Raw genomic sequence first — 26954 nt, forward strand, 5'->3', positions numbered from 1 at the left:
GGTTCTTGAACCAATGTTCAATTCAATTTGAGTTGCTTCCCTCTCATTTTCCTTCTCCACGATCAAAGGTGACATATAGCATATCCATGCTGACGGAGGTTGCCGTGGCATGGCCTGTCCAATCTGGGAGCAACGCCAGGACCTGACGTCGGATATCGCGCTCTTCATTGCGGAGTCCAGGAGGGTGTTCAATACTCGTAAGGTGACTTCCGCTTCTACTCTGCTCAACATCTCCCAGGGGGATCATACCGTGGCACGCTATGTGCTGGAGTTCCGGACTGTGGCTACTGCTACTGGCTGGAATGACAAGGCCCTAGTTGCAGTTTTTTGCCTCAAAGATGAACTGGTGTTCCACGACTGACCTGCCGGGCTTGAGGATCTGGTAACTCTCTGCATCCGCATGGACAAGCGTCTTCAGGAAAGAAGAATGGAGAGAAGCAAATGCACCCGAGGTACACCATCTTCTCCCTTCTCATCTACAGGCCCAGTGTTTCCCTCAGCAATGACTCTAGATGAGCCCATGCCTCTAGGAGGGACCAGCCTGTCACCTACTGAGAGGCAACGTAGAAGGCGTGTGGGTTTGTGTCTATACTGTGGCCACAATGGACACCTAGTGGCTACCTGCCCGCTGATGCCGGGAAACGTCACAGCCCAGTGAGAGTCATGAGGATCATGCTGGGCACTGCAGTCTTAACCCTCCTCATCTATCTACAAGGATGGAGGCGAGAGGATGGAGGAGAGAGGATGGGGAGAGGGAGGATGGGGGAGAAAGGATAAGATGAGTGGGAGGAGGGAGGAGAGAGGATGGGCGAGAGAGGGAGGAGAGAGAAACACCGAGAGAGAGGAGAGAGAAGATGGGGGAGAGGGAGGATGGGGGGATAAAGGATGGGGAGAGGGAGGAGAGACGGATGAGAAGATGGGAGGGAAGAGAATGGGGAGGAGAGAGGATGGGGGAGAGAGGGGAAAGCAAAAAAAGGAGGTGGGGCAGAGTTTCAGATTTAATTTGTTTTCTAAATATTTTTTTTAATGTGTCTGGGTTTTTACATTTCAAAATCTGGTCACACTACCAAGAAAACATAAAAGTATGTGTAGTATAGGGAAGACATTTGTATGAATGTCAGAGCAGTTGCACAGGACATACTTGAAAACCAGGACATACTTGAAAACGAGAGGTAACTCAATGTATTCTTCCTGGTACTACATTTTATAAATACATAACACAGGCTTATACAGTGAAGGGGGAGGTGTAGTTACAGGCACAGCCCATACCAGGAAGCCGTTCTTGGAAATTCCAGCAGCTCGCTTCATGCAGCTCTGTCTCCCATAGCAAAGACCAAGTGCAAGCTGAGAGCGCCTCACTCAGCGCTCACCTGCCTGAGCCCCCTGCACCGGGGCGGAGAGGACACTCACCTCACGAGGCTGAACTGGAGGAGGAACGTACTGCTTGCTCCAGCACATCTGTATCCGGCGGAGCCAACTATGTAGAATCAATCCTGGGCCTGCAAAAGAGACCCCGCATAGGTACTGTACCCAAGCCACAGTGAAGCCAAATTATGGGGGGGGAGGGGGGAAGTTCTGTAAGATAGACCCCACACAGGTCTGTGGGTCATTGGATGCAGCACCAAGTTACATTGACCAGCAGCAAGTACCGGCCTCATTTAAGACTGTGGGATTGGACAGTGGTGTGCTGGTTGAGTGCAGAGTCTATAAAACACATCGGACGTTTATCGCTCTCCAAAAGTACCTCAAATAACATAAAATCCCATGGTGCATAGGGAATAGATTATATGAGAACACAAATATCTAATCAGGGTAAAGATCCTGGCTAGAAAATAAACCCACAATTGCACTCTATGGGGACAATAGGTGGGACAAAATGGTGGCGACCCGCTGTGCTAGGAGCTCTGGTGTACCGAGTAACTGCATACATGCCTGGATAAACTGGTTGTATAGCACTGGTGTACATACACCTTTCTTCTCTCTCTTATACAGTGCCCCCCAACTTAGCAAGCTGAGCTATTTGAGCATACTATAGGTTACATGGATATTACTCACTTGTCTGCATCCCGCTGTAATATCTGACGGGTTATAGCAGTGAGACAGAGTCTAGGGATCAGGCTATTTTCAGTGTGTAAACGTTATATGTATATACTGGTAGAGCTGTTTTTATGCTGTGTTTTGCCTAGAATATTACCTAACATATTATCCATGTTTGCACATATTGTTGCCAAGTGCTTATTGTAAGCTGACACCTAAGCATTATACTGATATGTTTTGGGTAATGCTGCATTGTATATGATTTGTTACACTGTGTCTGCTTTTGATTACAGTGCAAAAGCCATACATCATACTGCCAGTGTGATTTAAGGTAACCAGCGTTTGTACGTTTGTACCAGTAGGAGCTCTATCTAAGGAACCTTGTATATACTTTTTTTGGATATATTCCACACACTATACTATATATACACTCGGGGATTACTTCTCCCCTGAGTATAAGGTACCTTTCTGCGGGTTTTAGAGGAGCCTAATACCCTCATGAACCCCGTGTCACTACCACCTAATTTTAATACACTTGTATATATACCCTACACCCGTGTTTATATTCCCCATTATGCCCTAATAAAACTTTTTTGTTTTGCGTCGTTTGACACCTTTAGGCTACAAGCCTGGGATTATATTTTGTCCCACCTATTGTTGTCCCCATAGAGTGCAACTGTGGGTTTCTTTTCTAGCCAGGATCTTTACACTGGTTAGATATTTGTGAGTGCAGTCTGCCTATACCCTGTGCTGGCTAGCAGTCCATGACTGGAGGAAATATTACTTGACCTACAAATACAGTGACCAGATGTTCCGGTTTAGCCGGGACAGTCCCGGTTATTAATGAGCCGATGTCCTCCCGGTTTGGGCAGGTAGGAGGAGAGCGGAGGATAGAGGAGTTCCCAGGATGCCAGTTGTGTAGCTGGTAGAAGGGAGGACAGCAAGGCTGCCTGACTGCTTAACCACTTCTGGGCAGCAGGTGGCTCTGCAGAGCACTGCACAGCTGCTCCACTCTAGATCTCCCGTGCGCACTGCAGCCAGGGAGAGGTGGAGCTGCGTGAGCAGCGCAGAACAATCTAATGGCCAGTGGAAACATTGAGCTGCAGCTGCTCTTCTCTGCAAAAAATGGGACATTACACAGAAAGTCAGGGCACCGGGACAGTCCCTTAAAAACCGGAATGTCTGGTTACCTTGCATTGGTTAATAAATGTTTACATTGTGGTAATGCAGTGTTTTTCAACCAGGCATCCCATAAAGGGTTCCATGCTATTTTCAGGTCATTTGAAAATTGTACCAAATACAGAAGAATTTACAATGCATCTGATCTCTATTAGAGAGGGTTGGGGTGCCTTACAATGCAAAGGTATTGGGGTCACAGGTGTACAGGACATGCTAAATGTCCCAATAGGACTAGCATTACTGAGATAATACAGAGAGATATCCTGAAGACAAGAACGGGGGGCAGCTCTCAGAACAGTTAAGTAACTAAGATACATCCCTCCCTCTGAGTGTTAAGAGCGGGCATACATGGAAGCATAAAGCATTGTGTCACCATAAAGAAATAATGAGATATTACAACGTTGTATAAAGTGTGGTGTGGACTCACCGTGCCTGGGGATCTCAATAAAAGACTGTTGTATGACAAACGTTCCTGGCGCCCTTATTCTACAACCTTGCTACCTCCTTGGCCAGCCACCTGAATCTAGCCCGTGTCACAGTAACCCACGCGGACTATCCATACATAACACCCCAATGTAATCTCCCTAGAAGCCAGGCAGGGAGGGTTACACTTACAATGCATCTGATCTCAGGCGCGCTGTTAGAGAGGGTTGGGGTTCCTTACAATGCATCTGATCTCAGACGCGCTATTAGAGAGGGTTGGGGTTCCTTACAATGTATCTGATCTCAGAAACACTATTAGAGAGGGTTGGGGTTCCTTACAATGCATCTGATCTCAGACGCACTATTAGAGAGGGTTGGGGTTCCTTACAATGCATCCGATCTCAGACGCTCTATTAGAGAGGGTTGGGGTTCCTTACAATGCATCCGATCTCAGACGCTCTATTAGAGAGGGTTGGGGTTCCACAGAGTTTCCCAATATAATTATAGGGTTCCTAAAACAAAAAAACGGATCTCCTATGTACAGCAAATAATTGTTCCTGCACTCCTTGGCTGCGTCCCCGCTAGCGCTGAGCTCGCCGTGCTTGGCGAGGTGACTTGCATATATATATATATATATATATATGCAAGTCCCTGCTCACGCGATGCGCGCGGGTATGTGCGTGCCCACACGCTCACCGGCGCTCAGGTAAATACATTTTTTATACTTACCAGCGCACTCAGCTTCCCCTGCTGGGTCCCCTCTGCCCCTCCCCCCCCCGCGAGCACGTGCAAAAATTTAAAGTCCACCAATGCTCTCCAAGCATGAGCGTGCTCAGCGCCAGCGGGGACAAAGCCTTACTTGCATCAAACAGTATTTACTCCTACGTGGGACTGCCCTTTCAGCCTAGCAGTCCATGACTGGAGGAAATATTACTTGACCTACAAATACAGTGACCAGATGTTCCGGTTTAGCCGGGGAAATCCCGGTTATTAATGAGCCGATGTCCTCCCGGTTTGGGTTAGGTAGGAGGAGAGCGGAGGTTAGAGGAGTTCCCAGGATGCCAGTTGTGTAGCTGGTAGAAGGGAGGACAGCAAGGCAGCCTGACTGCTTAACCACTTCTGGGCAGCAGGTGGCTCTGCAGAGCACTGCACAGCTGCTCCACTCTAGATCTCCCGGTTCCGTGTGGGTGTGTATGTCTATGTTGGTAAGTGTTTGTGTTGGTAAGTGTGTGTCTGTGTATCTGTGTTGTTGTGTGTCTGTGTTCGTAAGTGTGTATCTCTTGTGTCCGTAAGAGTGCGTGTGAAAGACAGAGGGGAGAGGGGGAGAGATGACGGGGGAGAGAAAGGATGGGAGGGGAGGGAGAAAGTATGGGGGAGAGGATGGAGGATAGGGGGAGTGAGAGCGGATCGAGGAGAGGGAGAGGATGGGGGAGAGAGAGGCATGAGAGAGGATGGGGAGAGAGGGAGGAGATAGAGGATGGGGAAGGGAGAGACAGGATGGGGAGAGAATGTGGGGAGAGGGAGGAGAGAGGATGGGTGAGAGGGAGGAGAGAGGGGATGGGGAGAGGGAGGAGAGATGGGATGGGGGATAGGGAGGAGAGGATGGAGACAGGATGGGGGAGATGGAGAGATGGAGGAGAGAGGATGGGAGAGAGCGAGATGGGGAGAGGGGAGAGAGGGAGATGGGGAGAGAGGATAGGTTGGGGCAGAGGGAGGAGATGATGGGGGGAGTGGAGGGGGAGAGGGTGGGGGAGAGGAAGGAGAGAGGATGGGGGGGAGAGGGAAGAAAGAGGATAGGGGGAGAGGGAGTAGTATTGGGAGATAGGGAGGATAGAGGGGAGTGGGAGGAGAGGATGGGGAAAGAATGGGGGGAGTGGGAGAAGAGGATGGGGGGAGTGGGAGGAGAGGATGGGGGGAGTGGGAGGAGAGGGTGGGGGGAGTGAGAGGACAGGGGGAGTGGAAGTGAGAGGACACGGGGAGTGGGAGTGAGAGGACGGGGGAGTAAGAGCAGAGGATGGGGGAGTGGGAGCAGAGGATGGGGGAGTGGGAGTATAGGATGGGGAGAGTGGGAGGGGAGGATGGGGGGTAGAGCGAGGAGAGGAGGGGGGGGTAGAGCGAGGAGAGATGGGGGGGGGTAGTGCGAGGAGAGGATAGGGGGGAGTGGAAGGAGAGGATGGGGGGGAGTGGAAGGAGAGGATGGGGGGGAGTGGGTGGAGAGGATGGGGGGAGTGGGAGGAGAGGATGGGGGGAGTGGGAGGAGAGGATGGGGGGGAGTGGGAGGAGAGGATGGGGGGGAGTGGGAGGAAAGGATGGGGGGGAGTGGGAGGAGAGGATGGGGGGGAGTGGTAGGAGAGGATGGGGGGAGTGGGAGGAGAGGATGGGGGGAGTGGCAGGAGAGGATGGGGGGTTGGGAGGAGAGGATGGGGGGAGTGGGAGGAGTGGGAGGAGGGGATGGGGGAGAGGGAGGGAGGAGAGGATGGGGGATGAGTGAGAGGATGGGGGGGAGAGAGGATGGGGAGGGGACAGAGGTTGGGGGAGGGGAGAGAGGATGGGGAGGGGAGAGAGGATGGGGAGGGGACAGAGGTTGGGGGAGGGGAGAGAGGTTGGGGGAGGGGAGAGAGGTTTGGGGAGGTGAGAGAGGTTGGGGGAGGGGGGAGAGGTTGGGGGAGGGGAGAGATGATGGGGAGGGGAGGGGAGAGAGGATGGGGGAGGGGAGAGATGATGGGGGAGGGGAGGGGAGAGAGGATGGGGGAGGGGAGAGATGATGGGGGGGAGGGGAGAGAGGATGGGGGAGGGGAGAGAGGATGGGGGAGGGGAGAGAGGATGGGGGAGGGGAGGGGAGAGAGGATGGGGGAGGGGAGAGAGGATGGGGGAGGGGAGAGAGGATGGGGAGGGGAGAGAGGATGGGGGATGGGGGAGGGGAGAGAGGATGGGGGAGGGGAGAGAGGATGGGGGAGGGGAGAGAGGATGGGGGAGGGGAGAGAGGATGGGGAGGGGAGAGAGGATGGGGGAGGGGAGGGGATAGAGGATAGGATGAGGCAGAGGTAGAAGAGGATAGCATGGGGCAGAGGGAGGAGAGGGAGGAAAGAATGGGTGATGGGTAAGGCGGATGGGGGAGAAAGGGAGGGGAGAGAGGATTGGGGAGTGGGGATAGGATGGGGAGAGTGGGGATAGGATGGGGGGAGTGGGGATAGGATGGGGGGAGTGGGGATAGGATGGGGGGAGTGGGGATAGGATGGGGGGAGTGGGGATAGGATGGGGGAAGTGGGGATAGGATGGGGCAGAGGGAGGAGAGGATGGGGGGATAGAGGGAGAGGAGGAAGGGAGAGGAATGAGAGAGAGGGGTTGGAGGAAAGATGGGAAAGCAAAAAAGGAGGTGGGGCACAGTTTGCTGTATGTCAGAGCAGTTGCACATATACAGGGAAGGGGGAGGTGTAGTTACAGGCACAGCCCATACCAGGAAGCAGTTCTTGGAAATTCCAGCAGCTCGCTTCATGCAGCTCTGTGTCCCATAGCAAAGACCAAGTGCAAGCTGAGAGCGCCTCACTCAGCGCTCACCTGCCTGAGCCCCCTGCACCGGGGCGGAGAGGACACTCACCTCACGAGGCTGAACTGGAGGAGGAACGTACTGCTTGCTCCAGCACATCTGTATCCGGCGGAGCCAGACAATGTAGAATCAATCCTGGGCCTGCAAAAGTGACCCCGCATAGGTACTGTACCCAAGCCACAGTGAAGCCAAATTATGGGGGGGGGGATTTGGGGATAAGTTCTGTAAGATAGACCCCACACAGGTCTGTGGGTCATTGGATGCAGCACCAAGTTACATTGACCAGCAGCAAGTACGGGTCTCATTTAAGACCGTGGGATTGGACGGTGGTGTGCTGGTTGAGTGCACAGTCTTCCCATGCCCTGTGCTGGATGGGGCACATGCCCTGTGCTGGGAGGGACCCTGTGGCTGGCACACATCGCCTGCCCGTGGCCCGTGTTGTTGGGGAGCAGTCTGCTGTTACATTTGGGATCCCCCGCCCGCATGTAATAGACACGGAAAGGTGTTGTGCCGAGGGACGGGTGTGTGTCCGGTAGTTCCGGGTTGTGGAGGTGGTATTTATATTAGTTAGGGGCCCAGCAATGCACGGGCCGTGAGTCAGTGTTTGGAACAGGGGCGGCCAGTGACTTTGCCTATAACCTGTTCAATGTTCCTCAACGTGGGTGTCGTGAGGGTCTAGTTAAGGGTCCCCAGTAATGATGATGCCAATGAAGTATATGACGACGACTGACAAGTTTTTCTTGACATAAATACTATCACAATGACATTTTTACAATTTAATTTATAAACACTGCCTTACTAAAAAAAACAAAAAAATAAACAGCTGTTTGTAAATGCAAATAGTAGTTTAACTTTGATTTGTAATCAGTTATCCTTTAAAAAAAAAAAAAAAAAAAGGGTGAAATATATATATATATATATATATATATATATATATATATATATATATATATATATAATTTCGTCACCTTTTCACGCACCATAACCTAAATAATGTGTGTATACCCCATCACATTCAAGTTATGGTGGGTTTAAAAGGCAACAAGAAACCTCCAACGTTTGCATATAGCAAATAAAAAGATCACTTGTGAGCACATTCACATGTCTTTGGCTGCGCTTATAGTGCCGGCGAAAGCGACGCGATGGCAACGCTGACGCAACCAATCCGCTCCTACTATAAGCGCACACGGTGGCTTCAGTACATTTGTTTTGAAGTGACGTCGCTGTCGCCGACACTATAAGCGCAGCCGTAGACAGGTCTGCAACCCTGCCTTTCAACCATTATCACCTAGCACAGGGGAGCGCAAACTTTTTAACCTGCACCCCGCTTACCTCGGCTCCAGCGTGGGCGTCACGTTGCCATAGCAACACGACATCACATGACGCCGCATTGCCATGGCGACACGTGTAAAGCCGCCGGAGCCAAGGTAAGTGCAGTTTACAGAGGCCCTGCAGCTCCCCCGGCACTTAATTTAAGTGCCTTCGGGAAGCGCGCAGGGCCTCTGTAAACCCCGTGCCCCTTGCAGTCAGCCTCGCCCCCAAGTTTGCGCACCGCTGACCTAGCATACAGTGCTTCCACTGCAAGGGATTCTGGGAAATAACATGCAAATGAGTACACTATGTGTCACTTTTTGCCTGAAACCCATTTTGGCAAAAGGTGACACGTGTGCTCATTTGCATGTCATTTCCCAGAATCCCTTGCTTCAGTGGAAGTACTGTATGCTAGGTGATAATGGTGAAAGGCAGGTGTGCAGACCTGTCTAAGACATGTGAATGTGCTCACAAGTGATCTTTTTATTTGAGATATATATTTAATCACCTTTTCCCCCACCCTATGTGAGATCTGGGTTGCTACCTGTGTGGTTTGGTGCATACCTGTTGGTAGTAAAGGAGGCTCTGAGTTGCTCCGGGGTGGCGGGGGGAGAATCAGGACAGGCTTTCTGGGGGCTTCATTCTCAGTTGGCAGTGCCTCCAATCAGTGAGGATCCTGGAGCCCAGGATGGTCCATGCTGACACTTCTTGTATGGCCCGGGCAGTAAGCCACACTATTAGATGGTTCCATGATTCTTTATTGTCTTACAGCAGAAGTCGCAGCTTCCATGATCCCTTGAAGGTCACCTTTTAAAGGCTTGAGGCCCATGTAGGTTCCCTCGTGAGCTCCTCCTGTATCCCCTGATGGGATACAGGGTAGATCGTACCCACTCCACAGGGGGAGGGAAGAGAGTCTCTGACTTCTGGGAGAGTGTCAGTATATACCCTGGGGGTTGGGCTTGTAACCCTGCCCCATAACAGAGCAGGTCTGATCCTGACAGGCATCACATTAACCTCAGGCGACCCAGCCAGTATCCTCCCCCAGGCTGAAACTCTCATGTTGTTGCTAGGCCCAGCCCTGGATATAATAAGTGTATCCAAGGCTGCAATAGCAAACTAGGCCTTCATGAGTTATTAACCATTCCAGTGCATGACTTATACTGTTAGGGCCCCAATGAAGAAATAGCGGCCGGAGGCTATGAAATATATAGCAGAGCCAGTAAAACCAACCTCACACTGATGAGACCCAAAAGGTCGAAACAGCTGTCTGTGAGTGGGTTAACTGGCTTTGCATCTGATCCCAGGCTATGTTTAAAAGCTATGTTTAAAACAGCAAGCAATTACTTAAAGGTTCCATGCAATAATGGATTTAAGTCAAAATGTGTAAATGTGTGCTCATTTGCATGTCATTTCCCAGAATCCCTTGATAATGGTTGAAAGGCAGGGTTTCAGACCTGTCTAAGACATGTGAATGTGCTCACAAGTTTTATAATGTGTGTATGTGTGGCTGCGTCTCCCGTGCCACGAACCGGGCTCATGCTTGATTGGTGACGTCACCAACTCTACAACCATAAGCGTTCGGATGTCCGGCAACTTCTTTTGTCAGCGGGGGCATGGCCAAAACACCGACTGGCGCTGATTGGCTGATGAGGTAATATGACCCCTCACCGCACCTGAAAGTCAATTTCATTTGTCTCGGCAAGCGCCCGTGAGCGTATGTGCACGCTCGTGAGCATGGGCGGACAAATTAAAATTGATTGTACTGACCTCGCCAAGCGCGGTCAGCGGCAGCGTGGTCGCAGCCTTAGTTATACATGTAACACCCCTATCCCACCCGGCTGCCAGAGATACGGGGTACATGAATAACAGTGTCTCTGATGTTTCCATGACAGGGTTTAGACCTGCTTTACTAGAGGTTAGCTCCGTGGTTTTACCTTTTGTCTCGGGGTCTCTCTCCGTGGGTCAAGGCCTGGGCTGTAGAGGAGTGGGTAAGTGCAGGAAAAATAGAGATGGGCGCCAGGAACTTTTTCAATAGTGGTGGTCTTTATTGTGGTTCAGCATATAGGGCATGCCGCCATAGAACAATAGCGCAGATTTCAGCAGTAATCAGGACAGCTTGTCAGTGAGCAATGGCATCAGCCTTAGAACAGTAGAACATGGCGTCAGCTGATCTAGTAAACCCAAGAGATTTAGATAGGCGCTTAAAACACTGCTCCACAAATAAAAAATGATAAAATATTTAGTGATAAAATAGTGCTCAAACTAAAATATTAATCCAGTGTAAGGTGAAATAAACATAAAATTCTCAACCTCCAATGGGAATTGTTGGTACAGAGAGCAAAGTCCTTGGCGCACTATCAAGTGCGTGAACCTGATATTATAGTCCTGCTTTTGTAGAACTAGTAAAGATCTTTTGTGTACCATTGGGCGAATCGGCCATCTGTGGAGCGGGAGCATCACCAGTGGGGAACCCTGCGAGAGACACAAACCTCTGGTCTAAAGATACCTTTCAAGGCCTGCATATACCCATCTAGATGTAAGTATCTAGCAGCTGTGTGGATGAGGCTTCAATTCACATGAGATACTGCGCAATGGTCTCCTGTTCTCTTTGATTACAGATAATCGAATATTCGAAGGAAATCACAAGGTCAGACTGTGGACATTTACGAACTAGTTCTACAAAAGCAGGACTATAATATCAGGTTCACGCACTTGATAGTGCGCCAAGGACTTTGCTCTCTGTACCAACACTCTCTTGTTTATAGCTATATGGAATTGCTTGTTTATAGTCCTAGGCAGCCCATTCCCATACCCTCCCCTAATTTGGTGGTTTGTGGACCATTGTGTTTAGTGGTTATCCAATTACATTGGACACACTAATTGTCACATTTAATCAATTAATTCATATTTGTTGTTCACTATAATTTATTGTACACATATTTCACAATAGGTTGAGCGCTTGGTTGTAGTATAGTTTCTCTTATTCTCCAATGGGAATTGTATGGATTCCCTATAACGAGTAGACACATCCAGGATTAGGAGGGAGCATATGTCAGGAACACCCCAAAAGAAGAAAGATATCTAGTGCACTTCTGCCGCACAATGAATGAATGATATGGGAACAAAACTTGGCTCGTATGAAGAACCTACTTTCAAGACGTAGGCTATAAGCCAGCGATAACAGGAGGCTAGGCAACAGCTTCTCTGATGGATAGTGTCAATCGTGGTAAATCTCAAGGAGAAGAGAAAACAACGGAGAGAACCACTAGTGCAGACCAAAAAAAGTTTATAAAAATGTATAAAATAGCAGCAATATATGTACTCACACGGTGTATATTATAAACAGGCACATCAAATAAGAAGGTGAGCTTTAAGATGGTCTCGCGCCAGAGAGGTAAGGTGTACGGGCCGTCTGTCTTGGGTATCTCCCGCAGCCAGGTCGCTTCGGATGGCGTCTTACGTCACATCCGCCGGTGTCTTTACTACTTCCGGATATGCAGGGAAGGAGGCAGGGATACGGCTCTACGCGTTTCGCTGATCTGTTAGCTTCGTGATTATGCTCCTGACGAAGCTGACTGAGATCAGCGAAACGCGTAGAGCCTGCAAGTGTGAGCTGTGATTTCAAGTCGAGAGGATCAGCTGCCGTATCCCTGCCTCCTTCCCTGCATATCCGGAAGTCGTAAAGACACCGGCGGATGTGACGTAAGACGCCATCCGAAGCGATCAAGCTGCGGGAGAAACCCAAGACAGACGGCCCGTACACCTTACCTCTCTGGCGCGAGACCATCTTAAAGCTCACCTTCTTATTTGATGTGCCTGTTTATAATATACACCGTGTGAGTACATATATTGCTGCTATTTTATACATTTTTATAAAAGTTTTATTGGTCTGCACTAGTGGTTCTCTCCGTTGTTTTCTCTTCTTGAGATTTACCACAATTGACACTATCCATCAGAGTAGCTGTTGCCTAGCTTCCTGTTATCGCTGGCTTATATCCTACGTCTTGTAAGTAGGTTCTTCATACGAGCCAAGATTTGTCAGACGATCTAGTGACATCACGCTCACACAGCTGGAGGTGTAGCTGTGAGTGGTTCGCCCTAATTGGCTGAACCGCTCACGTGACGCGGCCGTCGATTGCCAGAAACAAATTTGAAAGTCTCTTCAGGAGTCTGCAGCTCCAGGCGTTGCGCATGTCGCTATAGGTGTGTTTACATAAAAAAATTTTTGTATTTTGTTTGAGCCGTGCGGCGTCACGCCACGCGACACCACCGGCGTTTTTTGTTATAATCAGTGTCTTGGACAGTTGCTATTCCCTCCCCTCCACCCCCTCCCAGACAGTTCCATGTAGTCAATGTAGAATTGGGTCCTCACGCCTTTCATTGAACGTGGTGTCTGGATTCACCACCCTCCTCTCCAGAATAGCCTCTCTTGGTCCCCAATTCAAGTACCCTACATTCAGGAAACTCACCCCTGTTTGTTACAACAAGAAAGGACAGTGTTCTCATTTCTTCCTGCCTGAAGTATCTGTCTTCTGTGGGTGTTTTCCCTGGGATCCCTTTAAGATAAAAGAGATCCCCTATGCAAGAAACTCCTCTGGGATCCCTCTCCCCCTGGATAGTCAAGCTGAAACCATGGACTTACACCCTCAAAACAAATGTATTGACTCTGTCGCGTGCGCTTATTGTAGGAGCAACGCGACAGCTTGGTCGCGATCACTGGAAGTCACTTCAATTTGATTTTTCCAGTGGCCGCAGCGTGACGTCCGTCGCTGTCGCCGGCACTATAAGTGCGGCCTAACTGGGTGGATTTTACTGTAGCAAGGCCCTCATCCTGTAATGTGATCCAACTGCTCACAAACAGATACAGGCATACCCCGCATTAACGTACGCAATGGGACAGGAGCATGTATGTAAAGCGAAAATGTACTTAAAGTGAAGCACTACCTTTATTCCACTTATCGATGCATGTACTGTACTGCAATCGTCATATACGTGCATAACTGATGTAAATAACGCATGTGTAACAGGCTCTATAGTCTCCCCGCTTGCGCACAGCTTTGGTACAGGTAGGGAGCCGGTTTTGCTGTTCAGGACGTGCTGACAGGCGCATGCGTGAGCTGCCGTTTGCCTATTGGGCGATATGTCCTTACTCGCGAGTGTACTTAAAGTGAGTGTCCTTAAAGCGGGGTATGCCTGGATGTGCCTGAAGTGGCAACATAAAAGTAATAAAGGGGAAGTGTATTTCACCTGCTTAGCCTGGTGACTAGTTAACCCTGGCACTGCCTGCAGCTCACCAGGGCTGGCCTGCAGGGCAAGGGGAAAGATTATAGCAGGGTGCTACATACACAAAACAGAATAATATGGCGCTCGTCTAGATGTGGCTGTGTATCAAAGTCTAAAAGGACGTTTACTATTGTGTAACTTCCTTTGAGACTAGAATAAGGGTGAATTATCTTACAAACTGTATAGGTGTCAGCTGTGCTGATCATGAGTGATTACAGTTGGTGAACAGAAGTGCTAGTGACCATACAGTCACACTAAAATTCAATTAAAAAAAAAATCATTTAAAGTGCAGATATAAGTGCATATATAAAAGTTAAATCCTAGTTTGGTGCGTCTCAAGAACATTGGCTCCGCATCACAAATCTATGGAAAAGAAGACAAAGAGAGCGAGCAACTTCATACAGTAGTATAGTAATTGTATGAAATGTATTGGTAGTAAAAAGATAAGTATTGCATGTACAATGTGCTTGTCATGCTCTTTTTAAAATTTATCTGTTGTAGGTGTAATATTTACCTTTTTTACTACCAATACAATTTAGTATGTATGTCTTTTATTTATATAGCGCTATTAATGTACATAGTGCTTCACTATACACTATGTATGTATGTATGATAAACATACAATTGTAGTTTTCTTTTATATTACATTAATAACTGCCTTCATCAAACAACCAAAGGTTCCAGTAGTTCACATTTCTGGGGTGCACGCTGGGTTCCAGTAGTTCACATTTCTGGGGTGCACGCTGGGTTCCAGTAGTTAACATTGCTGGGGTGCACGCTGGGTTCCAGTAGTTCACATTGCTGGGGTGCACGCTGGGTCTCAGTAGTTCACATTGCTGGGGTGCACGCCGGGTTCCAGTAGTTCACATTGCTGGGGTGCACGCTGGGTTCCAGTAGTTCATATTGCTGGGGTGCACGCTGGGTTCCAGTAGTTCACATTGCTGGGGTGCACGCTGGGTTCCAGTAGTTCACATTGCTGGGGTGCACGCTGGGTTCCAGTAGTTCACATGGCTGGGGTGCACGCTGGGTTCCAGTAGTTCATATTGCTGGGGTGCACGCTGGGTTCCAGTAGTTCACATTGCTGGGGTGCACGCTGGGTTCCAGTAGTTCACATTGCTGGGGTGCACGCTGGGTTCCAGTAGTCACATTGCTGGGGTGCACGCTGGGTTCCAGTAGTTCACATTGCTGGGGTGCACGCTGGGTTCCAGTAGTTCACATTGCTGGGGTGCACTCTGGGTTCCAGTAGTTCACATTGCTGGGGTGCACGCTGGGTTCCAGTAGTTCACATTGCTGGGGTGCATGCTGGGTTCCAGTAGTTCACATTGCTGGGGTGCACGCTGGGTTCCAGTAGTTCACATTGCTGGGGTGCACGCTGGGTTCCAGTAGTCACATTGCTGGGGTGCACGCTGGGTTCCAGTAGTCACATTGCTGGGGTGCACGCTGGGTTCCAGTAGTCACATTGCTGGGGTGCACGCTGGGTTCCAGTAGTCACATTGCTGGGGTGCACGCTGGGTTCCAGTAGTCACATTGCTGGGGTGCACGCTGGGTTCCAGTAGTTCACATTGCTGGGGTGCACGCTGGGTTCCAGTAGTTCACATTGCTGGGGTGCACGCTGGGTTCCAGTAGTTCACATTGCTGGGGTGCACTCTGGGTTCCAGTAGTTCACATTGCTGGGGTGCACGCTGGGTTCCAGTAGTTCACATTGCTGGGGTGCACGCTGGGTTCCAGTAGTTCACATTGCTGGGGTGCACGCTGGGTTCCAGTAGTCACATTGCTGGGGTGCACGCTGGGTTCCAGTAGTTCACATTGCTGGGTTCCAGTAGTTCACATTGCTGGGGTGCACGCTGGGTTCCAGTAGTCACATTGCTGGGGTGCACGCTGGGTTCCAGTAGTCACATTGCTGGGGTGCACGCTGGGTTCCAGTAGTTCACATTGCTGGGGTGCACGCTGGGTACCAGTAGTCACATTGCTGGGGTGCACGCTGGGTTCCAGTAGTCACATTGCTGGGGTGCACGCTGGGTTCCAGTAGTTCACATTGCTGGGGTGCACGCTGGGTTCCAGTAGTCACATTGCTGGGGTGCACGCTGGGTTCCAGTAGTTCACATTGCTGGGTTCCAGTAGTTCACATTGCTGGGGTGCACGCTGGGTTCCAGTAGTTCACATTGCTGGGGTGCACGCTGGGTTCCAGTAGTCACATTGCTGGGGTGCACGCTGGGTTCCAGTAGTTCACATTGCTGGGGTGCACGCTGGGTACCAGTAGTCACATTGCTGGGGTGCACGCTGGGTTCGAGTAGTTCACATTGCTGGGTTCCAGTAGTTCACATTGCTGGGGTGCACGCTGGGTTCCAGTAGTTCACATTGCTGGGGTGCACGCTGGGTTCCAGTAGTCACATTGCTGGGGTGCACGCTGGGTTCCAGTAGTTCACATTGCTGGGGTGCACGCTGGGTTCCAGTAGTTCACATTGCTGGGGTGCACGCTGGGTTCCAGTAGTCACATTGCTGGGGTGCACGCTGGGTTCCAGTAGTTCACATTGCTGGGGTGCACGCTGGGTACCAGTAGTTCACATTGCTGGGGTGCACGCTGGGTTCCAGTAGTTCACATTGCTGGGGTGCACGCTGGGTTCCAGTAGTCTCATTGCTGGGGTGCACGCTGGATTCCAGTTGTTAACATTGCTGGGTTCCAGTAGTCACATTGCTGGGGTGCATGCTGGGTTCCAGTAGTTCACATTGCTGGGGTGCACGCTGGGTACCAGTAGTCACATTGCTGGGGTGCACGCTGGGTTCCAGTAGTTCACATTGCTGGGGTGCACGCTGGGTTCCAGTAGTCACATTGCTGGGGTGCACGCTGGGTTCCAGAAGTCACATTGCTGGGGTGCACGCTGGGTTCCAGTAGTCACATTGCTGGGGTGCACGCTGGGTTCCAATAGTCACATTGCTGGGGTGCACGCTGGGTTCCAGTAGTCACATTGCTGGGGTGCACGCTGGGTTCCAGTAGTTCACATTGCTGGGGTGCACGCTGGGTTCCAGTAGTTCACATTGCTGGGGTGCACGCCGGGTTCCAGTAGTTCACATTGCTGGGGTGCACGCTGGGTTCCAGTAGTTCATATTGCTGGGGTGCACGCTGGGTTCCAGTAGTTCACATTGCTGGGGTGCACGCTGGGTTCCAGTAGTTCACATTGCTGGGGTGCACGCTGGGTTCCAGTAGTTCACATTGCTGGGGTGCACGCTGGGTTCCAGTTGTCACATTGCTGGGGTGCACGCTGGGTTCCAGTAGTTCATATTGCTGGGGTGCACGCTGGGTTCCAGTAGTTCATATTGCTGGGGTGCACGCTGGGTTCCAGTAGTTCACATTGCTGGGGTGCACGCTGGGTTCCAGTAGTTCACATTGCTGGGGTGCACGCTGGGTACCAGTAGTTCACATTGCTGGGGTGCACGCTGGGTTCCAGTAGTTCACATTGCTGGGGTGCACGCTGGGTTCCAGTAGTTCACATTGCTGGGGTGCACGCTGGGTTCCAGTAGTTCACATTGCTGGGGTGCACGCTGGGTTCCAGTAGTCACATTGCTGGGGTGCACGCTGGGTTCCAGTAGTCACATTGCTGGGGTGCACGCTGGGTTCCAGTAGTTCACATTGCTGGGGTGCACGCTGGGTTCCAGTAGTTCACATTGCTGGGGTGCACTCTGGGTTCCAGTAGTTCACATTGCTGGGGTGCACGCTGGGTTCCAGTAGTTCACATTGCTGGGGTGCATGCTGGGCTCCAGTAGTTCACATTGCTGGGGTGCACGCTGGGTTCCAGTAGTTCACATTGCTGGGGTGCACGCTGGGTTCCAGTAGTCACATTGCTGGGGTGCACGCTGGGTTCCAGTAGTCACATTGCTGGGGTGCACGCTGGGTTCCAGTAGTCACATTGCTGGGGTGCACGCTGGGTTCCAGTAGTCACATTGCTGGGGTGCACGCTGGGTTCCAGTAGTCACATTGCTGGGGTGCACGCTGGGTTCCAGTAGTTCACATTGCTGGGGTGCACGCTGGGTTCCAGTAGTTCACATTGCTGGGGTGCACGCTGGGTTCCAGTAGTTCACATTGCTGGGGTGCACGCTGGGTTCCAGTAGTCACATTGCTGGGGTGCACGCTGGGTTCCAGTAGTTCACATTGCTGGGGTGCACGCTGGGTTCCAGTAGTTCACATTGCTGGGGTGCACTCTGGGTTCCAGTAGTTCACATTGCTGGGGTGCACGCTGGGTTCCAGTAGTTCACATTGCTGGGGTGCATGCTGGGTTCCAGTAGTTCACATTGCTGGGGTGCACGCTGGGTTCCAGTAGTTCACATTGCTGGGGTGCACGCTGGGTTCCAGTAGTCACATTGCTGGGGTGCACGCTGGGTTCCAGTAGTCACATTGCTGGGGTGCACGCTGGGTTCCAGTAGTCACATTGCTGGGGTGCACGCTGGGTTCCAGTAGTCACATTGCTGGGGTGCACGCTGGGTTCCAGTAGTCACATTGCTGGGGTGCACGCTGGGTTCCAGTAGTTCACATTGCTGGGGTGCACGCTGGGTTCCAGTAGTTCACATTGCTGGGGTGCACGCTGGGTTCCAGTAGTTCACATTGCTGGGGTGCACTCTGGGTTCCAGTAGTTCACATTGCTGGGGTGCACGCTGGGTTCCAGTAGTTCACATTGCTGGGGTGCACGCTGGGTTCCAGTAGTTCACATTGCTGGGGTGCACGCTGGGTTCCAGTAGTCACATTGCTGGGGTGCACGCTGGGTTCCAGTAGTTCACATTGCTGGGTTCCAGTAGTTCACATTGCTGGGGTGCACGCTGGGTTCCAGTAGTCACATTGCTGGGGTGCACGCTGGGTTCCAGTAGTTCACATTGCTGGGGTGCACGCTGGGTACCAGTAGTCACATTGCTGGGGTGCACGCTGGGTTCCAGTAGTCACATTGCTGGGGTGCACGCTGGGTTCCAGTAGTTCACATTGCTGGGGTGCACGCTGGGTTCCAGTAGTCACATTGCTGGGGTGCACGCTGGGTTCCAGTAGTTCACATTGCTGGGTTCCAGTAGTTCACATTGCTGGGGTGCACGCTGGGTTCCAGTAGTTCACATTGCTGGGTTCCAGTAGTTCACATTGCTGGGGTGCACGCTGGGTTCCAGTAGTCACATTGCTGGGGTGCACGCTGGGTTCCAGTAGTCACATTGCTGGGGTGCACGCTGGGTTCCAGTAGTTCACATTGCTGGGGTGCACGCTGGGTACCAGTAGTCACATTGCTGGGGTGCACGCTGGGTTCCAGTAGTCACATTGCTGGGGTGCACGCTGGGTTCCAGTAGTTCACATTGCTGGGGTGCACGCTGGGTTCCAGTAGTCACATTGCTGGGGTGCACGCTGGGTTCCAGTAGTTCACATTGCTGGGTTCCAGTAGTTCACATTGCTGGGGTGCACGCTGGGTTCCAGTAGTTCACATTGCTGGGGTGCACGCTGGGTTCCAGTAGTCACATTGCTGGGGTGCACGCTGGGTTCCAGTAGTTCACATTGCTGGGGTGCACGCTGGGTACCAGTAGTTCACATTGCTGGGGTGCACGCTGGGTTCGAGTAGTTCACATTGCTGGGTTCCAGTAGTTCACATTGCTGGGGTGCACGCTGGGTTCCAGTAGTTCACATTGCTGGGGTGCACGCTGGGTTCCAGTAGTCACATTGCTGGGGTGCACGCTGGGTTCCAGTAGTTCACATTGCTGGGGTGCACGCTGGGTTCCAGTAGTCACATTGCTGGGGTGCACGCTGGGTTCCAGTAGTTCACATTGCTGGGGTGCACGCTGGGTACCAGTAGTTCACATTGCTGGGGTGCACGCTGGGTACCAGTAGTTCACATTGCTGGGGTGCACGCTGGGTTCCAGTAGTTCACATTGCTGGGGTGCACGCTGGGTTCCAGTAGTCTCATTGCTGGGGTGCACGCTGGATTCCAGTTGTTATCATTGCTGGGTTCCAGTAGTCACATTGCTGGGGTGCACGCTGGGTTCCAGTAGTTCACATTGCTGGGGTGCACGCTGGGTTCCAGTAGTCTCATTGCTGGGGTGCACGCTGGATTCCAGTTGTTAACATTGCTGGGTTCCAGTAGTCACATTGCTGGGGTGCATGCTGGGTTCCAGTAGTTCACATTGCTGGGGTGCACGCTGGGTACCAGTAGTCACATTGCTGGGGTGCACGCTGGGTTCCAGTAGTTCACATTGCTGGGGTGCACGCTGGGTTCCAGTAGTCACATTGCTGGGGTGCACGCTGGGTTCCAGAAGTCACATTGCTGGGGTGCACGCTGGGTTCCAGTAGTCACATTGCTGGGGTGCACGCTGGGTTCCAATAGTCACATTGCTGGGGTGCACGCTGGGTTCCAGTAGTCACATTGCTGGGGTGCACGCTGGGTTCCAGTAGTTCACATTGCTGGGGTGCACGCTGGGTTCCAGTAGTTCACATTGCTGGGGTGCACGCTGGGTTCCAGTAGTTCACATTGCTGGGGTGCACGCTGGGTTCCAGTAGTTCACATTGCTGGGGTGCACGCTGGGTTCCAGTAGTTCACATTGCTGGGGTGCACGCTGGGTTCCAGTAGTTCACATTGCTGGGGTGCACGCTGGGTTCCAGTAGTTCACATTGCTGGGGTGCACGCTGGGTTCCAGTAGTTCACATTGCTGGGGTGCACGCTGGGTTCCAGTAGTCACATTGCTGGGGTGCACGCTGGGTTCCAGTAGTCACATTGCTGGGGTGCACGCTGGGTTCCAGTAGTCACATTGCTGGGGTGCACGCTGGGTTCCAGTAGTCACATTGCTGGGGTGCACGCTGGGTTCCAGTAGTCACATTGCTGGGGTGCACGCTGGGTTCCAGTAGTCACATTGCTGGGGTGCACGCTGGGTACCAGTAGTCACATTGCTGGGGTGCACGCTGGGTTCCAGTTGTCACATTGCTGGGGTGCACGCTGGGTTCCAGTAGTCACATTGCTGGGGTGCACGCTGGGTCTCAGTAGTTCACATTGCTGGGGTGCACGCTGGGTTCCAGTAGTCACATTGCTGGGGTGCACGCTGGGTTCCAGTAGTCACATTGCTGGGGTGCACGCTGGGTTCCAGTAGTCACATTGCTGGGGTGCACGCTGGGTTCCAGTAGTCACATTGCTGGGGTGCACGCTGGGTTCCAGTAGTCACATTGCTGGGGTGCACGCTGGGTTCCAGTAGTCACATTGCTGGGGTGCACGCTGGGTTCCAGTAGTCACATTGCTGGGGTGCACGCTGGGTTCCAGTAGTCACATTGCTGGGGTGCACGCTGGGTTCCAGTAGTCACATTGCTGGGGTGCACGCTGGGTTCCAGTAGTTCACATTGAATTGGAACCTATGTATAGCTGCGTAAACCATTCTCTTATGTGCACAAAGAGGGTGAGTTACCTGGGGGCCGCGAGGTCCTCTTCTTACGGATAATCTCTTTTTATATTTGTGTCTTCCCTTCCAGGGATATCTATGGATAGTGGTCTATAAGTTGCATAAATCATTGTTAATTAAGACATGTCTTTAAGTGTGTGTGTATGTGTATGTGTACAGGCATACCCCGCATTAACGTACGCAATGGGACCGGAGCATGTATGTAAAGCGAAAATGTACTTAAAGTGAAGCACTTCCTTTACCCACTTATCGATGCATGTTCTGTACAGCAATCGTAATATACGTGCATAACTGATGTAAATAACGCATGTGTAACAGGCTCTATAGTCTCCCCGCTTGCGCACAGCTTCGGTACAGGTAGGGAGCCGGTATTGCTGTTCAGGACGTGCTGACAGGCGCATGCGAGAGCTGTCGTTTGCCTATTGAGAGATAAGTACTTACTCGCGAGTGTACTAAAAGTGAGTGTCCTTAAACCGGGGTATGCCTGTATCTATATATCCCTCTCTCCCTCTCTCCCTCTCTCCCTCTCTCCCTCTCTCCCTCTCTCCCTCTCTCCCTCTCTCCCTCTCTCCCTCTCTCCCTCTCTCCATTCAGGGTCATCTTTGAATGGTAATCCTTAAATGACACAGCATATAGATTTTAATTTATGCTGCATATGTATGTAAAACTTTGAATAGTGAATAAACATATATGTTTCCAACTTTTATGTGGGTTACTCCACTGCCTCATCAAAATACAGAACTTTGTAGGGCGGGGGAGGGTTCAAAACCAATATTAGATTGAATATATATCACCTATTTCCAATACTTCTTTCTGCAACTGTGCATCACCCTCAATACTTTCATTCTCCTGTTCAGGGTTACCCCAGAAGTATCTCTTGCAAGGCCAGGTGGACGTGAGCTGCAAACATGGCACTGGAAGGCATCCGAATGAGCCCCAAGGATCTAATTGACAAGGAGCAGATCGATGCAGGGGGATTTGGCATGGTGTCCTTATGCTTTCATCGATGCCATGGACTAGTCATATTGAAAACCGTATATACTGGATCTAAGCAAACTGAGTAAGTTTTGGTGCACAGTAGAGCATTTTATAAGTGATGTCTTATGGATTCAACTTATGCGTGGGCAATATGTATTCTTAATGTCTAAAGGGATTTGCACAACATACTTTGTAATAGAGTTTGCTGTGAGGGCTTACGCACTTGGATATGTTTCAATCCCTATTGCATAAACAGTTAGCATGTACCGTATAATGCTGTTAAAATTGTAATAGCCTCAGAAAACCTGCAAATCATACATATCAGCTGTATCTAGCTTGTATTCTGTGTTAGGAATGTAGGTGAGGGGACTGCGGTCTTGCAAAAACAATTTAACAAAGCCAAAGAGAACCAACATTTCGGTTGCTACATGCAACCTTTATCAAGGTGAGTGCTACCACCTAGCTTGTATTGCCCCGGTGCTTACTCACACAGTTGCCCTGTAATGTAATGTAATGCAACTTTAATGTTTACTGAAATGTTGACCCAAATAATCGGAGTGTCAAAGGGTTACTAAAAACAAATCCTTCACAAGTGCTGTGCAAAATAAGGCCAACAATTTGATGTCATAATTAATGGAAGTAAAGGTAAATATCATCAGTGAGCTAAATCATTCTGTAATAAATACAGTATTCAAAAAACATTGATCAACAGTAAATAATTAAAAAAAAAAAAATTAATTCCTATGTACAGATCGCAAACATTTGTTTATTAGTTTGGCTGCAGAATAATGGGACTTACAAAATTTGATTTTGGAGATGTACCAGGAACGTGTGAGATGAGTAAAAGGAGATGTGTATCAAGCGCTGCAACCTGGAGCATTGCTCCCATAACCGGGGCAAATTGCATCATTTTAACTGTGCGCCAATGTATCAAGGGCTTTGGTCCATTTGTTGCTCCACTTGCACCATGAGAAGTGGTTATAGGAGAGGAGATAGTCAGTTCAGTATTATAATGAGGTTTATCAAACCTTGCACCCGTAACCTTTCTTTTTGGCTGAGATAATTCCGCTTTTGGTGGCTTCAATAAAAGATCAGTGCTAAGTGTTAAGAAGTAAGACTAACACGCTTCATACATATGGTACACATCGATGGAAATGTTTGCCCTGTGTTTTGGAACAAATTGCACCAATTTGGTACATGTTCCCTCAAGAAACCTATAGCTGGGAATGAGAAATGTATATGGATAAAAGTTGCTGTGGTTATGGTATGTGGAGGAGAGAAACTGGAAAAATGTCAATGCAAACTAGCATACATTCTATCTATCTCTCAGGGGAAGGAGCTTTGGAGCCCATACATTTTTGGGCGAAAGATCCTCAGCCACTTTAAAGTGTAAATATGTACCACAATGGTCTGTGTGCATGTTGGCCTTAGCCCATAAGCTTTGGTGGCCCAACCAGTAGAGATTGTGAGATAGAGGGTAAAAGGACAAGCCATGAACCTTAGTGCCACCGGACTTCTGGGATCACGAATGTGTGATCACTTCGGTAGGGATCACATGATCATGTTCTCATTCCCTTCCTCCCCACTGTGACGTGGTGGGGGCTTAATTTCTATTGTGATCCCATGAACCTGATAAGCCCCCCGAAAATGTGCTTTAATAGGAGGATGTCGCCCATGCTGACCCTCCATGACGTACCGGATACATCATAAGGGCAGGAAAAAGGGTTGAAAGCATTGGTGATAACTTCCGTAATCAGAAGTGAAAGAGTATAGGTGATGCCTGGAGAAGAAAAATGTTCCTCTGGTAAGGATAGCAAAAAAAGGCTTTTGTCATCCCTGTATTTTTGTGAAAGTACCTAGTCACCGTCATTGTAGTGTGTGGTCTGAGCACTGGTGCACTTCTAATGTGTGTGGTAAAAGGATCTTTCTCAATACACTTTTGTCCAGTCCTAACATATCTTTAGTATTAATTTCCTGCATTATTCTGTTAGCTCTCTGATTGTTAGATACTTATGCCTGAAATGTTTTTTTTTTTACACATCACCATGGTTACCAAAAGCTTTGGATGATCTTTATGCTTGTTTGAGACTTGTATGGGGCACCGTTTTAAACCATATTTATTTGCTTTTCTTGTAAATTAACTATGATGCCATCAGTAGAAAAATCAGCTAAACGTGAAGGACAAGTAGGCCAGGATTCACTAAGATCCGATACAGGGTATCGCTGCGGGATCCTGAGTTTACAGCTATTGACTCGAATGATTTATAAAATTACTTTGCTAGGGAAAAAAAGTTGACTTTCCAATTTGCAGTTACAAACATGTTTAAAGTAGGAAACAGCCAAAGTCTTGAAGGAACGTAGACAGGAAGCGGGTTTGAGGGTAAATTGTCCTGCACTGGGGTGATCGGTACGAGAAGGAAGAGCGACCAGATTCTTTATTGAACCGTGGGACTATAAGCGGGTATCCGGAGGCGGATCAAAGGAGATACGTGCTGTGTGTAGTAGGGTTGAGAAGCCTGCTCAGATAGTTGGGTAACTTGTCAATAAAATATTTCAAGGTAAGACAGGAAAGATGTATAATGCGTCTGGATTCAAGGGAAAGACAACCTAGTCCAATTAACATATCGGAATGGTGGGTGTTACATAATAAGACAAAACGGTATATTGAGTTGTCAAGTTTTGCTGAGGTGAATTTGGGGTGCTGTACCATACATTGGCATCTGCTGTGCAATGTGCTTTGTGACCTATGGGCCTAGGTAAGATTTATTTTGATAAAGTACACTCAGTTTGGGATAGCTTTTGGGTGTCCGTTTGTTAATTTGGAATCAATGTTTAATTGGAATCAAGCCACATACCCAAATATTTAAAGATGGTAACTGAGGCAAGACCTGGTTCTAATCAGTATCTCTGTAAAGGGAAGTGTAAAAAAAATGTGACCACATAGTCGCACCTGACCCCAAATGCTCAGATGGAGTAGTGAGCTTGACCGACCCCTCGAAAATTAGCATTTTAATAGTGCCATATCTGGTGCGGCACAAGGGACTCGTGTGCCCTGTGCCATATCCGGTACATCATTAGGGCACTCTAAGAGTTAAGGAAGTCGGCTATGAGGTTGCTTCCTTTTTTTTTTTTTTTTTTTTTTTTTTTTGTGAGCTACTTTTAATGGGACTGTCCCTTTTTTAAAGCAGGTGGTGCTCAAGTTCAGTTTTGGAGAGCTACCGACAGGTCAGATTTTGTCTTTGTGAAATACATTCTTAAGCAAGTATTATCAGTAGTAAGACTAGAGTAATTGGCTAAGCATGTGTTAAGTGGAGAGATATTAAACTCCTGGACTGTTGACCGAGATTGAGCAGTGGTGAGGACAGTAAAAAGTGTTCTGATAGTGTTGCCTTCTTTTTATTTTATTTTTATCATCTCTCCACCACTTCCGATTGCATTATTAACCACACATCAACGTTTTTCAACTCTCCTCCTCAGTCGATGCCAGTGAAGACTCTTGCTTTGCTGAAACTCCAAACGTTAGACATATCATACCTTTATGCTGCCCTCCAAATCAATTGGAGACTACAGTGTCAATTGAAGATGCAATGTTATTATTTGAACAATACTACAGTACTTCTTTTTTTTTTTTTTTTTTTTTTTTTTTTTTACACCTTTTATTTCCTGTAATGGCTCACCTCAACAATTGTTGCCTCATAGAGGACATTCCTGCATTACTGTTTGTATTTCCTCTGCTGCCTTGCTTCTGCAAAACACATTGTAATGTTATTTACACTAGCAGCCCTACTTTCAAATCAAACAAGTAAAAAGAGCCCACAATTGCCGCCCTGTTGGTAATAGAGTTAGACACAGGACTAATTCCTCTGTGCACCTACATAGCTGCACTAATTCTTTATGTCCTGAAGCGCCGGTTACTTCTTGATGATAATGTTATTGTGCCCCTGATAAGGTGTCAGTTGGTTTTCTGTGCCTTAGACAGGAACTACTTTACAATACATCTTTATGGTGGACATTGTCTGTGATATTTTTCAAACCCATAGTGTAATATATCGGCCAAACTATTCATTCCAACCTGACATTCTTCATGTTTATTCATATTTGCAATAATAATTGGCATGCCGTTCCCCTCAATACCCGACTAGCACCCTCTCTATCCACCTTTAAGACCCACCTTAAGACACACTTGCTTAAAGAAGCATATGAGTAGCACAGTGGGGAATACTATACACCTGATACATAAAGCTTGGCCCCCTGCAGATGCGTTTACCAGAACTCCCTCCTACTGTCTCTGTATGTTCTTCCTACCTACCAATTAGATTGTAAGCTCTTCGGAGCAGGGACTCCTCTTCCGAAATGTTACTTTTATGTCTGAAGCACTTATTCCCATGATCTGTTATTTGTATGATTGTCACGTGTATTACTGCTGTGAAGTGCTATGTACTTTAATGGCGCTATATAAATAAAGACATACATGCATACATACACATGCTTCTTTTACTAGCCCGACACTCCTCACTATGCATGACATGGACTCTGCTGATAACTATTCAGACACACAGGCATGATTTATTTATAGACCTTTTCATTGCCCAGCTTTTTCCATGCTGTTGAGGGAAAGGGAAGGTGAATGATTTGTCAGTGGGTACAGTATGTTGTTGCATGGACTCAGGACTGTCAACTGTTTTTGGCTTGTAGAATTTGGCAGGCTCCATACTTTAGGTTGCAGATGACATGCAGAGGGGACAAACAGTAGGTGATAATAGAATTGGGGTAGGGTGAATTCTTATACAATTTG

At 49.3% G+C, this 26954-nt stretch overlaps 1 protein-coding gene across 3 annotated transcripts in view; it reads left to right on the forward strand.

Annotated features, from left to right (window-relative positions):
• Positions 1–1304: 1304 nt before the first annotated feature.
• The window catches only part of RIPK1 (receptor interacting serine/threonine kinase 1), a 60703-nt gene continuing 35053 nt past the window's right edge, over positions 1305–26954 (forward strand). Inside the window, exons 1-2 of one of the 3 annotated variants that reach the window (XM_075585752.1) lie at positions 1305–1521; positions 22039–22241. In XM_075585752.1, coding sequence (XP_075441867.1) covers positions 22090–22241 — 152 coding nt within the window. In that variant the 5' untranslated portion in view covers positions 1305–1521; positions 22039–22089. Of the gene's footprint in view, positions 1522–7076; positions 7350–10937; positions 11034–22038; positions 22242–26954 lie in introns of those variants that run through there. The other 2 variants (XM_075585751.1, XM_075585753.1) reach the window with 2 other exon arrangements.

The sequence above is a fragment of the Ascaphus truei genome, chromosome 2 (genome assembly GCF_040206685.1).
Source record: "Ascaphus truei isolate aAscTru1 chromosome 2, aAscTru1.hap1, whole genome shotgun sequence".
Classification (NCBI taxonomy): Eukaryota; Metazoa; Chordata; class Amphibia; order Anura; family Ascaphidae; genus Ascaphus; species Ascaphus truei.